This window comes from Neodiprion lecontei, chromosome 6 (genome assembly GCF_021901455.1).
Source record: "Neodiprion lecontei isolate iyNeoLeco1 chromosome 6, iyNeoLeco1.1, whole genome shotgun sequence".
Lineage (NCBI taxonomy): Eukaryota > Metazoa > Arthropoda > Insecta > Hymenoptera > Diprionidae > Neodiprion > Neodiprion lecontei.
The window spans coordinates 20,965,259-20,978,945 of NC_060265.1; the positions used below are offsets into that span (position 1 = coordinate 20,965,259).

The 13,687-nt window shown below is 34.8% G+C and overlaps 3 protein-coding genes across 6 annotated transcripts; 2 read left to right on the plus strand and 1 right to left on the minus strand.

The window, feature by feature from the left end:
* Positions 1-563: 563 nt before the first annotated feature.
* Positions 564-6,291, minus strand: LOC107220223. The gene is made up of 5 exons (XM_015658723.2): positions 5,956-6,291; positions 2,677-5,396; positions 2,334-2,556; positions 2,055-2,257; positions 564-1,647 (listed from the first exon to the last, which is right to left on the minus strand). The coding sequence occupies exons 2-5, from the start codon at positions 5,372-5,374 to the stop codon at positions 1,262-1,264; spliced, it is 3,510 nt and encodes a 1,169-aa protein (XP_015514209.2). The 5' UTR covers positions 5,375-5,396; positions 5,956-6,291; the 3' UTR covers positions 564-1,261.
* A 68-nt stretch (positions 6,292-6,359) lies between these two features.
* Positions 6,360-10,454, plus strand: LOC107221427 (zinc finger protein 888-like). The gene is made up of 4 exons (XM_046744131.1): positions 6,360-6,763; positions 7,467-7,734; positions 7,837-8,562; positions 8,718-10,454. The coding sequence occupies exons 2-4, from the start codon at positions 7,483-7,485 to the stop codon at positions 10,452-10,454; spliced, it is 2,715 nt and encodes a 904-aa protein (XP_046600087.1). The 5' UTR covers positions 6,360-6,763; positions 7,467-7,482.
* Positions 10,455-11,645: 1,191 nt separating this feature from the next.
* LOC107221419 (uroporphyrinogen-III synthase) lies at positions 11,646-13,570 on the plus strand. 4 transcript variants are annotated; one of them, XM_046744133.1, is made up of 3 exons: positions 11,646-11,703; positions 12,184-12,406; positions 12,555-13,570. In XM_046744133.1, exons 2-3 carry the CDS (start codon positions 12,217-12,219, stop codon positions 13,187-13,189), a joined length of 825 nt encoding a protein of 274 aa, XP_046600089.1. In that variant the 5' UTR covers positions 11,646-11,703; positions 12,184-12,216; the 3' UTR covers positions 13,190-13,570. The 4 variants fall into 4 exon arrangements, with proteins under 4 accessions (XP_046600089.1, XP_015515892.1, XP_046600088.1 ...); XM_015660406.2 differs by lacking the exon at positions 11,646-11,703 and adding an exon at positions 11,869-11,949; XM_046744132.1 differs by lacking the exon at positions 11,646-11,703 and adding an exon at positions 11,874-12,126.
* The last annotated feature ends 117 nt before the right edge of the window (positions 13,571-13,687 follow it).

The window sequence follows — 13,687 nt, forward strand, 5'->3', positions numbered from 1 at the left end:
TTTGTTTTAGCAGCCATTCCTTCCAGCATATCGTGAACTTGGTGGGCATACATCTTCGATCACAAAGCAAAGATTCTATTATATGCTATCGTAGCTTTATTCGTACAAATTCAAATGCTCTTTTCAGATTCTCGAGCACGGATTAATCCAGAGAAAAGGAAGTTTATTCGATTGTGTGGTAAATAAGGCCATGCAAAGATAAATTTGTGGTACCTTGCTTATGCGAAAGTTACACAGAGGGTTTTTGAATGCTTTCTCACTGTCATATTGATGAATATCTGGAATTGGAGTCAGATTGACAGCTTTCGTTTTACCATGCAAAAGATTATACAATTCCTGTCCATTCGACATCTTATTTCATATAAATTTGGCAAATATTTTGTAGTTATTCGTTTATCATTGGTCTCTACAAATTGCTTTTTATGTGTAAAACAAGGTACACGACCTGTTTACCTGAACTGTCATTGTAAAAAAAAAAAAGAAAAGTCGAACTTCAGAATGATAATGAGTGTGCGTGATCGAAGCATAATAGTTACATTAAAGAATACAAAAATGTGAATAAAAAAATAATACGTTAACAAAACGGATATGTTTATTACCTTTATATTACATAATTAGTACAAAAATATGCAAGGATGTTTTTCACATTAAACTGAAACACACACACCCTTATTTCACTGATATTTAATTCGCCTATGAAATGTATTTTGGTGTCATAGCCAATAAAACTAACACCTACATATTCACAGCTTAATGATTCTACTTACCTTAATCATAAGCTTAAATGTTCTAAACTGAACATATGGAACTTCAACACAGTATGTGTACTATTTGAATAATTATCACAATCATTTATTTTACATAACTATTAAATCAGCTGTAAAATCTAGTTTTGGATTTTATACATGGAGTTTAGAACATGCCTTTCGTTAAGAAAAAGATTCAGCATTTCACATTAGCGAAGTTCTGGTAATATTGCTCTTCAGAATAATCAATAAAACTTGTAAATGGTTCACATCATAAGAATTGTTACAAATGCATTGTGAATTACAGTGTAGAATGATTATTGAAAATAGGAAGGACGAAAAAATAAAGACAAAAATTTTTAATACACAATATTGGTCCCAGTGTCAGAAACTTGTTTGCAAAAATTGAATATCTATCGTAGCAAAATGTGAAATAGTCAAATCAGTTTGAAACAATTCTGAACGAAATACACAAAAATAAAGTAAAAAATGTCACAAAATGGATTGATTGCAACTCAGTGTTGCCCAACACCTTTCACAGTATCTGCACTTACTGCGCACAACCGCTTAAAACGATTCAAAGTAAACTTGTGTACTGCCTTCGTCAAATTATGTGATAAGTCGTAAGGATCTTGAATGCACATTTCTGAATCGATTTTGAACACCACAGAGTCATCATAGTTGTTTGCAGTAACATGCTCGATATATGGTGTCATTTCTTTTGGTAGTAAATGAAGTTTGAGAAAATCTTTTTTCAACATAGTCTTGCCTAGAAGCGGGCAGGCTACAGAATTATAGAAATCGAAATCAGTATAAAAAATAAAAAATCCATTCAACAATTCCGTGAATGTACGTCTCTTTCCATCAACTTCAAACTTTTCACAAATCCCAGTCTCCCAATCTGAAATTAAAAAGTTTACGGATTTCAATTTTAATGTAACGTAATTATTATTCAGGTATAGAATTCATAACGCACAAAAAGATAATTTACATATTTCCTATCTAAGAAACTTAATCGTTGCATTTTACGTATGATTCTTGGCTAAACATTGAATCAGTTCTACTTGATATTGCAGTATTAAATAATATTTTAAACATCACACATTTAAACAAATTCGCGTTCTACATGCTTGTCTTTCTTTAAATTCGCGAAACAGATGATGAATACAAACATTGTAAAAAGGCGATATAAATAAAGCTCATATAATCTATTATTCAGTACGAGTCCTTAATTTTTAATTCAAATGATATTCAATGTTTTTTCTAAATGCTTGCATATAATGTACAAATTTTTATGAATGTACTCACTATCAATTATTTTGGATCTATTCTCCTTCGCTATCAAACTGGCAATGCTTGGTAGAATTTCTTCAACTTGAAGATAGAAAATAACATACCAACAAAGTGCATAGTTTGTTATGGAGCGTGACCCTGATAAGTTGCATACATAAAGCCATTTCTTCAGAAATAGCATCAACTCTCTGCATAGTGGGTAATTCTTAATAAAGCACCTAGAAAAGTGAAATATTAGATTGACGAAATTGAGAATATTTTATGGAAAATATTGCAGACTCAAGTTTTATTTACTTCAATAGCTTGGTATTTTCAACGCTTAGTCCATTTTTAAATGAAACATCGCAGCTCAGTGCTGTGGGTCTGTGATGTAGTTTGATAATTGGTGTCCTTGACGACACCAGAGTTTCACGTATTTCCCATAATTCGGTACTGTCATATAAGCATTGCTCCACAGTACTTATTAAGTGTTTTTGATATGCCTCATCCTCACAGTTTCTGTTTCCATTGTACGTACCTATAACGAGTTACAGAAAAATTATGTAAAACAATATTAGTATTGTTACTGATTTGAAAACAAAACTGATGAATGGAAGTGGAAGACACACAAAAAATTTACATAATCTAAAACGCTTACTGCAATCTAGGAAAACGTCAATGTCGCTATCTGGAAAACCCAAGCCAGAAACTCGTGATCCAAATGGATATGCATTGGCATCAGAAAAGAGTGGTCTTATAGTATTTTCCAAGCATTTTAACAGGGAGTTGACTTCGACTTTTTGGCCAGTCAATACTTGATTGGATGATTCAATCAAACTGGAAACTTCTACCTTATGATTTTTTAGCAGAGCTTTTGCTTGGTTTGGCAATACACATCTTGAATAGTCTCCGCTTCGCACCAAGGCTTTGTGCAATGGATGTTTACAATGCTGGTCATAAAATTCAGGAAAGCCCAGCCATAAGGCTGCGCATGGTATGCAAGTATCATAAACCAGTCTCTTCCGAACTGAGCTCTTTTTTTTTAAGGCTTTCTGATGATTCTTGTTATCTATGTGCTCTGTGAAGAAAAATTCCGTTTTGAACTGTATGTCGCAAGACTGGCACCAATAAAACTGAATGTTGTACCAAGTGCTTTCTGTTTGTTTCAAAATATCGTGTAGAAATTGGTCCATTGCTTTATTCCATAACTGTTTTTGATAGTTGTGAGAAGCTTTTTGAACATGTAGAAGAATAACAGCATCGTCGTTTTTCAAAGATATGTCGCAAGCAAAACACTGAACAGTATCATCTGAAATTTCTTGAAGAAATTCCTTGGAAAGCATCAGGTCGCTCCATTGTTCTGTATAGTTTATGAAATGTTGATTATCTCGTTCCATCTGAGCTAAATAACCAACATGTGAAGAGCTGCGGATATGTTCATAAAAAGTCTGTACTTGACTAGGTACACTGTTCTGACAAATCAAACAATAAATTGCATTTAATGCTTTTGGAAAGCACAATTGGCTGCTCAATTTGATCATTCTCAGTTTTTCTTGATTCATGTCGTAAATGTGCTGCATATCACTATTGAAATATCGTGGATTGATCGTTTTTCTTAAAACTTTTTTTTTAATAACTTGTTTGGGTTCCTCGACTACTATGGGCCTTGATAAATCATCTGCTGAAACATCACCTTTAGGACTAGAGTTCATATTTTCCTCGATAGCAATCAAATTTTTGTGGTGTTGTCCTGATAAATATTCAGATACAACTTGGGAGCTGGAATGTTTGCATTCAAACAGCTCCTGTTTGAATTGACTAGTCCCTGAAGGTACTGCTATTGTATTATCACATGTTGCATGAAGAAAAGATTCTTTCTGAGCATTTTTACCACTGACTGTCTCTGTTTGAAGGGATTGGTAAATACTATCAACTGCTACAAACATGCATTTCACATGATTTGGAGAACGGATGTGCTGGTTAGTATTTCTTATCTCTGTTAGTGAATGGTCACACAAAATGCAATAGAAATCTAACCTGTAGAGATTAATAATAAAACTCTTTGCCCACTTTCGACATTCACCTTCCATGAATTTTACAGGTGGATACATTTCCATGCGATTTTTTTGAAACTCTCTGTGTTTTTCCTCTTTAATATGCATATGGACAGAGCTCGCTCCAACCATTGTCTCTTTGCAACAATAACAGAAAAACTTTCCTGGTTTTTGTTCAATTATCTGATTATTTACCAGAGTGAGATTTGAAACCAGACTTTTTTGTAGCTCGTCATTCTCAGTAAACTTCGTAGAATGGTTGCTTTCATTGAAATGAACAAGAAACTGTTTCCAACTACTAGCAATGTAATTGGTACAGAACTTGCAGTTCAAGTTTCCATCAATTTCTACACAACTCGTGATAATTTTTTCAATTTTTTCACAATGGGCCTTTGCTAATATATGCTTCAAGCAAGTGTGAAGATTTTTCACTGCTGAATTACAAATAAGACAGTTAAAACTTACATCATCTTTAAAAATGCCTCTTGCATTAAGATTACGTGATATTTGATCTGTTGTAAATATTATGTTGTAAGGTCCTGTTATTATATCATCCCGTACAGCATGATCAGAGGATTTTTTCTGGGCATTTTTTATACCTACAGTCTCTTTATGAAGGGAATGGTGAATAATATTATTTTTTGCAAGCATGTATTGAACATGATCTTCAGTATGGATGTGCTGTTTAGTAATTGTTTGCCCAGGTAGTGAACAGTCACATAAAATGCAATAAAAATATAATCTACGTAGATTGAAGATAAAATTCCTTGCCCACTTTCTACATTCACTTTCTCTGAGATTTATAGGTGAATCCGTTCCCATACGATTTTTTTGAAACTCTTTGTGTTTTTTCTCTTCAACATGCATTTGGACAGAGTTTCCGCCAATTATTGTCTCCTTGCAACAATAACAGAAAAACGTTACTGGTTTCAGTTCAATTATCTGATTATTTACCAGAGTACGATTTGAAATTCGAGTGATTTGTAGCTGCTCATCTTGAGTAAACTTTGTAGAATGGCCACTTTCATTGAAATGAACAAGAAACTCTTTCCAACTACTCGCCACGTAATCGGTACACAATTTGCAGCCAAAATTCCCGTGTATTTCCACACAACTGGTGATGACTTTTTCAATGGCTTGACAATGGGAAATCTTTAATACATGCGTCAGGCATTTTCTAGCATCTTTTTCTGATTTTTGGCAAATAAAACAGTAAAAACTTGTGCCGTTTTTAAAAATGCCTCTTGTATTGAGATGCGGTGATTCTTGATCTGTTGTAAGTAATATCGATGACGGATCCATTTTAGCTACTTTTTAATTTTATCTGAAAATGGTAACATTCCTTTATAAAACAAGTAAATAATATTATTGACTAACAGTGGTAGTTAAAACGTGCTCTGACGATGCGGAATCTAATTTGGTTGTAAGGAATAAGACTCAATGAAAATATTTTTAGAGTGTGTGTTGACTATTGTAAATATTGACAAGTTTCTCAAAACGACTGTACGAGATGAAAATGAGTATGTTTGTTATCAATAAATATTGTCACTTCGAATAGACCTCTCTAGGTAAATTCAAGTCAAGTTTGCCTTTGTCAAGCAACAATTACTTCTGAAGCCAATTTTGCGTGATCTGACCAATGTTGTGATATCTCTGTACTAGAAGCTCTGTTATGTTTTATTAACCTCTCAGACTATTCGCACGTGACACAGCAGTGAAAATCGATAATAGCGGTAAAGAACAGAAGAAATACCTCTTAGACTCATCGTCACTTTATTTGATACAAATTATACTTTTTGCATAAAGTCACGGAAATGACGTTTTGTTTGCGAGTATACAATGTTATATTGTTCGATATTATTAGAATTTAAATACAAATTTACCGTCACAGTTTGAGTCTAAAGTTTGAATCTTTGCTCGTCCTGATAATTATCACATTTGCTATCCGTCGTCCCCGACCTCTTTGCACTTGAGAGTAGTGCAGATTATTGTTGTAACGTATAAACATTGTACCTCTGCAGACTGTACGATTTCAGAATAGGGGACAGAACCGAGTATTACATAAATGGTTACATGCTGGACCTTTCCTAAGTACAGACCAGTACAGACAACTTATAATTTTCCCAAGTGCGATCGAAAATCAAGCCCATTTAGGCCGTCTGCTGTTTCCACGGTGTTTACACCGTGACTATTTCGAAGGGTGATGCATAAACTGATCAGCGCACGCGTCGGGGGGGGCATTTACTTTTCATCGTGCTTTCTATGAATCTTATAGTTCTAATATTGGCCACATGGTTCGCGATATGCAAGGGGTTCCGAGGGTTCCCTGGATGTACCAGTCGACCAGTTTCCAAACCTGTATATAAAACTAGACAAAAGCAGCTGCCTAGTTGGCCAGTGCAGCACACTGCTATTTACCTTCGCACCGCCCGACACCCTCCGTGTTCTTTCGCGCTTGTGGTTGTCTGTCTTCAATCCACTTTAATCACGTCTCGGATTTTTAACAATGTGTCACGACGCCATGTACACAAAAACAAGATGAAACATCGATTGATTTGAATGCGGTAATGTAAAAAGAGTACCAACGATATGTTTAAAGATGGTGAATCTATGTGATGTTTATACAAAAATATATCTACCAAAAGATATTCAAGCATCTTCCTGAGCGGACATTAATTCATCAATCGGAGCGTGAGTATTCAATTGTTTGAATGATTTTCAGGTTAAGTGCCCCGTTCCCTATTGCTTGGAACTACAAATTCTTTGAACTCGAGTTGTTATTCAGTTTAAAAGAAGCTCACGAATCACCTTTCCGCTGTTTCTCAAAAATACATGAATGTCACCGGTGTCAGGCACAATTGATAAATAATGAGCGATTATTTCAACTGTACTGCACACCTGGAGTGTGTTTACTGCTCGGCCAAAACACAAATTTTTAATTAATTGTCCTCCGACTTCTGCAGTTTTTATTTTATCTTTTCATTGTTAACTGCATAATTCCTATCATCACTGGATACCAATTATGGCTGTTTTCCTCTTTGATTTACGTTTGCATGTTTATATCAACAAAAGAACACAGCAAAATAGTTTTTTTCCATGTTTTTCATTCTTATGCTGAATCAATTATATCAATTTTCTGTCATTCTCAAGGTAGTTCGCATTTAAAATTGTCCGTAAACATTTACTTTTCTTTTACTTCCATATTTTATCATTTGGACATCAATTTAATGCATTCATTCAACAATTGAATTCTCAATTCTAATATGTGAACATCAATTGACATTATTTTTATTAGAATTCTACCAAAGAGCAGTTGTAATTTTTTATAACTTTTACCAATAACTTACAAATATGTTTAAAGATGTTTCAAATCAGTACGTGTTACAATTCTCAGGTGTTCACAGTGGACGATGGAAAGTACATCCCCAGTCAATATTGAATGGTTGGAAAACAAACTGACTGTGTCAAACAAGATAAAACCTTTAACGAATAAGATTGAACCTCATTTCGTGTCTGTGAAAGAAGAGGTAAATTTATTTGAAGAAAATTCATATTCAAAGCATCCTGGGCCACGAACTAATTTACTTGAATGCTTGAAAAAGCATAAAATTAATCAAAACACTTGCACTCTACCGCCAATACAGAACCAGAACCAAATTACTGTGAGTTCAAAAATAAATATTATCGTTTGTCAATTAAAACTGAAAGGAACAACTTCACTTATAAGATACAATAATTACTTTTAAATATTCATGATATTATAGGCTACCAATTCGAGCTTTAAGACAATGAGTCAGGTTCATGAAATTGTGCCAAATGATAGGCAAGAAGATAATGAAAGGATAGATTCTCGATGTCAAGTTGACATCATTGACATGAGGAGTGATCAAGTTTTAGACTACAAATTTATTCTTGTTTATGAAGATCAGGCATCCAAATTTGTTATACTTCGCCCATTGAGAAGCAAAGATATGAATGCCGTGGTAACAGAATTGTTTGATATCTTAACAATCATTGGACCACCTCGAGTTTTACAGAGTGGAAACGGAAGAGAGTTTGCTAGTGAAATCGTTCATGAGTTGAGGTCGTTGTGGACGGACCTATTAATGGTACATGGTAATGTTCAGATGTCTACCACTAGTACTAAGCGAGATTTTACCAAACTTTTAGAAACCTGGCTTGTACAAAATCCTGGTAAAACATGGCACGATGGGTTGAAGTTTGTTCAAATAAATGAAAATACAACATTGCATTGCGAGTCTGATAAAACTCCTCACGAATTGTTATTTCTCAACAATCGTAATGGTGCCTTTAATGTTTCCATTGGTACAAACCACACTATGCAAACAATATGGTGCGAGGAAGATTGGCACAAAGTAATGGATGATCAAAAGCGGAGTACAGTAAATAATGATCATGCAAAATTACTTGGAGATCATTCTAGCCGAAGACACACGAGCAGCTGCTTGGTTGTTGAAAACGATGAAAATGTATGTATGGCATTCAGTTGTTAATTTTCATTTTTTTATTTATCAGATCTAAGATTTCAGGAAACTGAAAGCTTATCGGAAATGAAGTAATTACCAGTATTAATGCATCTGTTTACATTATCTTCATACAAACTAATAAAATGTTATTTTTCTAGTTTCTCGCAAAGGATGATAGCAACGATCAAAGTAGCAATACAATTGAAAAGAGAACCAGACGATCCTTTGCCAATTCTGATAACTCCAGTGGATTTAAATTTGTAAATGTTAAAAATGGGAGCCCGTTGCACGTTACACAATTAGATGACTCACAATCAGAAACAGAAGCAAGCGTAACTTGTCATACTAAATCAAAACAGCGTGATAAATATCAGTTAAAATGTAAAATATGCCAAAAACGATACATGAAGTTGGGCCATCTGAAGAATCATATGAGATCACATACGAAAGCAAGTGATTACGAATGTACAATTTGTTGCAAAAAATATCGCCTCCTAACGGTTTACGAAAAGCATATGCGGCGTTTCCACAATTCAGATGAAACTTCATCAAGTGTCACAGATGCTGGAGCGAAAGATCTTGGTAGTGGTACAGAAGAAAATTTTTACCCAAAAAAAAAACTTCAGGTTGAGGAAACACGTGACAATACTGCGTCACACGATCATAGTAAAGAAGCAAATAAAGTTGGGAAACGATCGAGTCGGTCAGTTGGTAAGAAATTATCAAAGGAGGTCAGATCTACCAGGTTGAATGGCTCACCGTTGTTAGAATGCAGCTATTGCCAGCAGAAGTTTGACTTTCCGAGTGTTTTGAAAAGGCATGTGAGATCGCATACTAATGAACGCCCATATGTCTGCAAAGTTTGCAATAAGAGTTTTAAACAATTGGGACACCTCAGCCAGCACTCACTGACTCATACAGATTATCGTTCCTTCCAGTGCGCGACATGTAATATAAAATTTGAATCATTGGACAGTTTGAAGATCCACACGCAATCGCATCGAGGTGATTCCCTGTTGTACAGGCCTAAAGAAGTATATCGATTGTTTGAATGCGATAATTGCAAAAAAGTATTCACAACCAAAAGCGTTCTGGAGAGGCATATATTTACACATACTCATGAACGACAGTTCGGCTGTAAAGTATGTGGAAAAAGGTTTAAGCAGGCTGGCCACGTTAAGTCACATATGTTGGTACATACAGGGGAGCGAAAGTTCGAGTGTACGGTTTGCTCAAAGAGATTTAGCCTTTCGAATTCCCTCAAAAAACATATGTACATTCACAATGGTGAGAAGCCCTATCAGTGCGACGTTTGTGGTGCTCGTTTTCTGGAAAAACGAAATTTGAATGGTCACTTAATGACTCATACAAATGAACGACCCTTTTCCTGCAACATTTGTGGCAAGAGATATACCCTTGCAGACACTCTCAGGCGTCACATAAGCGCGGCTCACGAGGATGGGAGGACATACCAGTGCGAGATCTGTGCTAAAATGTTTAAACAGTTGGCGCATTTGTATGTACATAAAAAGGTTCATACAGATGAACGGCCTTATCAATGTCACCTGTGTGAGAAAAATTTTAAGCATAAGAATGTTTTAAAATCACACTTGGCGATACATGCAAACTTGCGACCCTTTGAATGCGATGTTTGTAAGGCCACATTTGTAAGGAAAACTAATCTCCAAACTCACATAGCTTCTGCACACATGAACGAACGGCCATATGTGTGCACAATTTGTAACAAACGATTTAAACAAGTCAGCCACTTGAACGGTCACGTTGTTGTTCATAGTAATTCCATGCCTTACCAGTGTGACTTTTGTGATCGACGTTGCAACAGGTTGGATAACTTGAAAAAGCATATGCGTCTACACACTAAAACTAAAGAATAAGAAAGTTTTCCTCAACGCGTTGACAGGGGCTACAGTAATTATTACAAATACTTGGCGAATTAGATTGGAATTCAATGATATTCTATGAAAATGTTATCCTGTCATGTGGAGAGTTACATTTTTTTGAATAATTAAATGATACAGCACTGACCCTTGCTAGTGATCAGAATGTATTTCTTATGTTGAAATCCTTATTTCTTTTCAATAATTAAATGATACAGTAAAGATCCTTGCTAGTGATCAGAATGTAGTTCTTATTTTAGAATTTTAATTTGCATGAAAATATAATAAAAGAAGTAATTTTACTTCGATTGACTGAGAAAAAAAATAGGGACAGTTCTGTTATGATTTATAATTGCTTAACATTTAAGCATATTTTTTACCATACCTATTTATACGTTTTATTGTATTGATTCATACCGGACCTGTATAATAAGATACCTGCAGTATCTTCATTTTCTTAGTCGACAAACTAACGCTGCATTTGGTTAGTCCGTATGATTGTGAGCGATGTTTAACGTAATTTTTGATAATATTTAAGTTGAATCTTAAAGCTAGCAAGTTTATTTAATTTGTGTTCCTACGATGGAGGTGAAATTAGGCAGATGCTGTGTGTAGTTCAATTTGGAAACTAGGTATTATTTACATTAACTTATGGAGAGATTAAAATTCGCATCTTGTTATGCAGATAGGTCATGTTTTTATTTTACTATTCTGAATCGTGGTGAATTTCAGGTGCCTAGGTGCGCTAACTGTCCAGTGTAGGGATCAGTGTTTGTAAATTGCAAAGCGTTTTTTCTTTTTAATGTACATGTATAAAATGGATGAAAAATGCGTTGCAATGTTTTTCAAATACTTAGATTTCTTGCAGCCATTACTAAAATAATTTCTACTACAGCTTGCAACGAAAATCGTAGTATGCAGTTAGCGATTCAAAACTTTTTCAACATGTATGTATTTTAATCTACAAAAACCAAAATACTATTTCATAATTAAGAAAAAATATGACAACGGTCATCTGTTCTCTGTACATGTAATGTAATGTTTCATAAATTCATTAATTGTACAATTCTAACCGTTGGAATAATACGAAATAGTACATACCCAATTCAGTATGTATATACACGTTTAAAATCACCTGGATATGATGAAAGGAACCCGAGATTAACTAAACATGAGGAAAGTTGTGGTTGGTCAAGTTAGGTACTACCTTGAATATAAATAAAATGATTGGAAATTTCCACAATTGGTATGAAAACTTTATAACTTCTTACTCCCGACTGACTAATTGTAGGATCTAATTCACGCATAAATTCTTTTGTAACGATGATGTATATTTTTTATAATAAACGATTTGAAAAAATCTATACTTTTATTGTAATCATAAGTTGTCATTTAAAATTGACATTTCACTGCTCACACAATGTGTGTTGTGATTATTCGCCGTATGGAGGAGTCTGATATATATATCACGGAAAATATTACTTGTTTACGTGTGCGTACAGATGACCGTGACAATCTACTTTAATCTACTTACGTAGTTCGTTTCACGCAGAAAAGCAACAGTACTATATTTTCATTGCAGTCACGAATTTAATATCCGTAACCCGGAAAATCGGTAAAGCAGTTTTAGGTTATATTTCTCCTACTGTGAAAATTATTCCATTTTAAGGTAGTTCACTTTTTATACGGCCATTTAATGCACTACTAACACCAATTTTCAAAACAGGCACACTCTAATCTGAAGTAGCAATCGAATAGGATGTCGGTAGCTCGGGGTAAAGTTTTACTCTGTAAGGCCAAGGCGCAGGGTGAACCAGAGGAAGGGGAGAAAGACTATGTGACGGTTCTCGAATCAGCAGGATTTTCATGCACGCAACTACCCGTTTTACGATTTGAATTTATCAACCTTAAGAAGCTGCGGGCTCTCCTTGTTCAAAATTCATACTCAGGTATAAGGAATTCGAAGCTAGTATTGAATCCCTTCTATTTTTTTTAATTGAATTACAACGTAACATTGCTACTTTGAAAGTATGAAAATCAACTTAACCATCTACTTGTCTATTAATTAAGACATTTTCAATTTGTCCGGATGACTAGGTTTGATTCTTACGAGTCCTCGCAGCGCAGAAGCTGTGAAACTTTCTCTCGAACAGGGAGAAGCATGGTTGGAGTCCATCTTTAGCCATATTTGGAAAAATCTGCCCATCTACTGCATAGGTCCAACGACAGAACGAGTGGCTAGAAATATTCTCGGTTTACAACGTTATTGTGGTTCTGAATCAGGCAATGCCGAAGAGCTAGCTAAGTTCATAATAAACGAAATGCAATCTGCAAGTGATAATCCTGAAGCAAGGCCTCTTTTGTACCCCTGCAGTGCTATTGCACGCGATACAATGTCAACTACTCTCGAAGCTGGTGGTATAACAATGCAGAAATTACCTGTCTACAAAACTCTACCCAGCAAAACGTTACAAACGGACTTAAACGATATCCTTAGCAACTCGCTACCTGAGTATGTAGTTTTTTTCAGTCCCTCTGCTGTGAGGTATGTTACAAACGTGATTAAACGAAATAGATCGGAAAAATTGATTGAGCAAATGAAATTTGTAGCTATTGGTCCTGTGACCGAAAAAGCTCTTGTCGAAGCTGGCTTAAAAGTATACGCAACATCTCGTCAACCTGATCCTATCTCGTTATCAAATGCGCTTCAGAATATGCTAGTTAAAAAATGACTAGTGTAGCTGTGGTGCTAATTTTCTTCTTTTTTAATTCACTACATTAAGTTCTACGAAGACCACACTTTTTATTCTCATGAAAATTCATCTACTAAAATTATCTGATGTAAATAGAATTCTGTATGATTATTGGCATGCAGAGTGGGTAATTTAATAAATTAATGATTTCTTAAAGTGTATATTGGTAATATAGGTATATCGGCAGGTTGTCTACAGGTTTATTCGAATTACAATTTCTCACATATTTTAAAACACTGCTGTAATATAAAGCAACATTCAGATGTAATAATAGCCGATGCACCCGAAAGTTAAGGAATAATGTATGTAAGACCTTCGTGCGATTTATTATATTTTATCAGTTCAATAAAATTCATCCACGCAAAACAGAGTCTATCAAGAAATTGTTTACAATATAATTCTGCAATCCATAGTAATCATCCGCGTGGAAAGTTTCGTTTTTCACCGGTTTGAATCTTGCGAACTGACCCTGAAGAG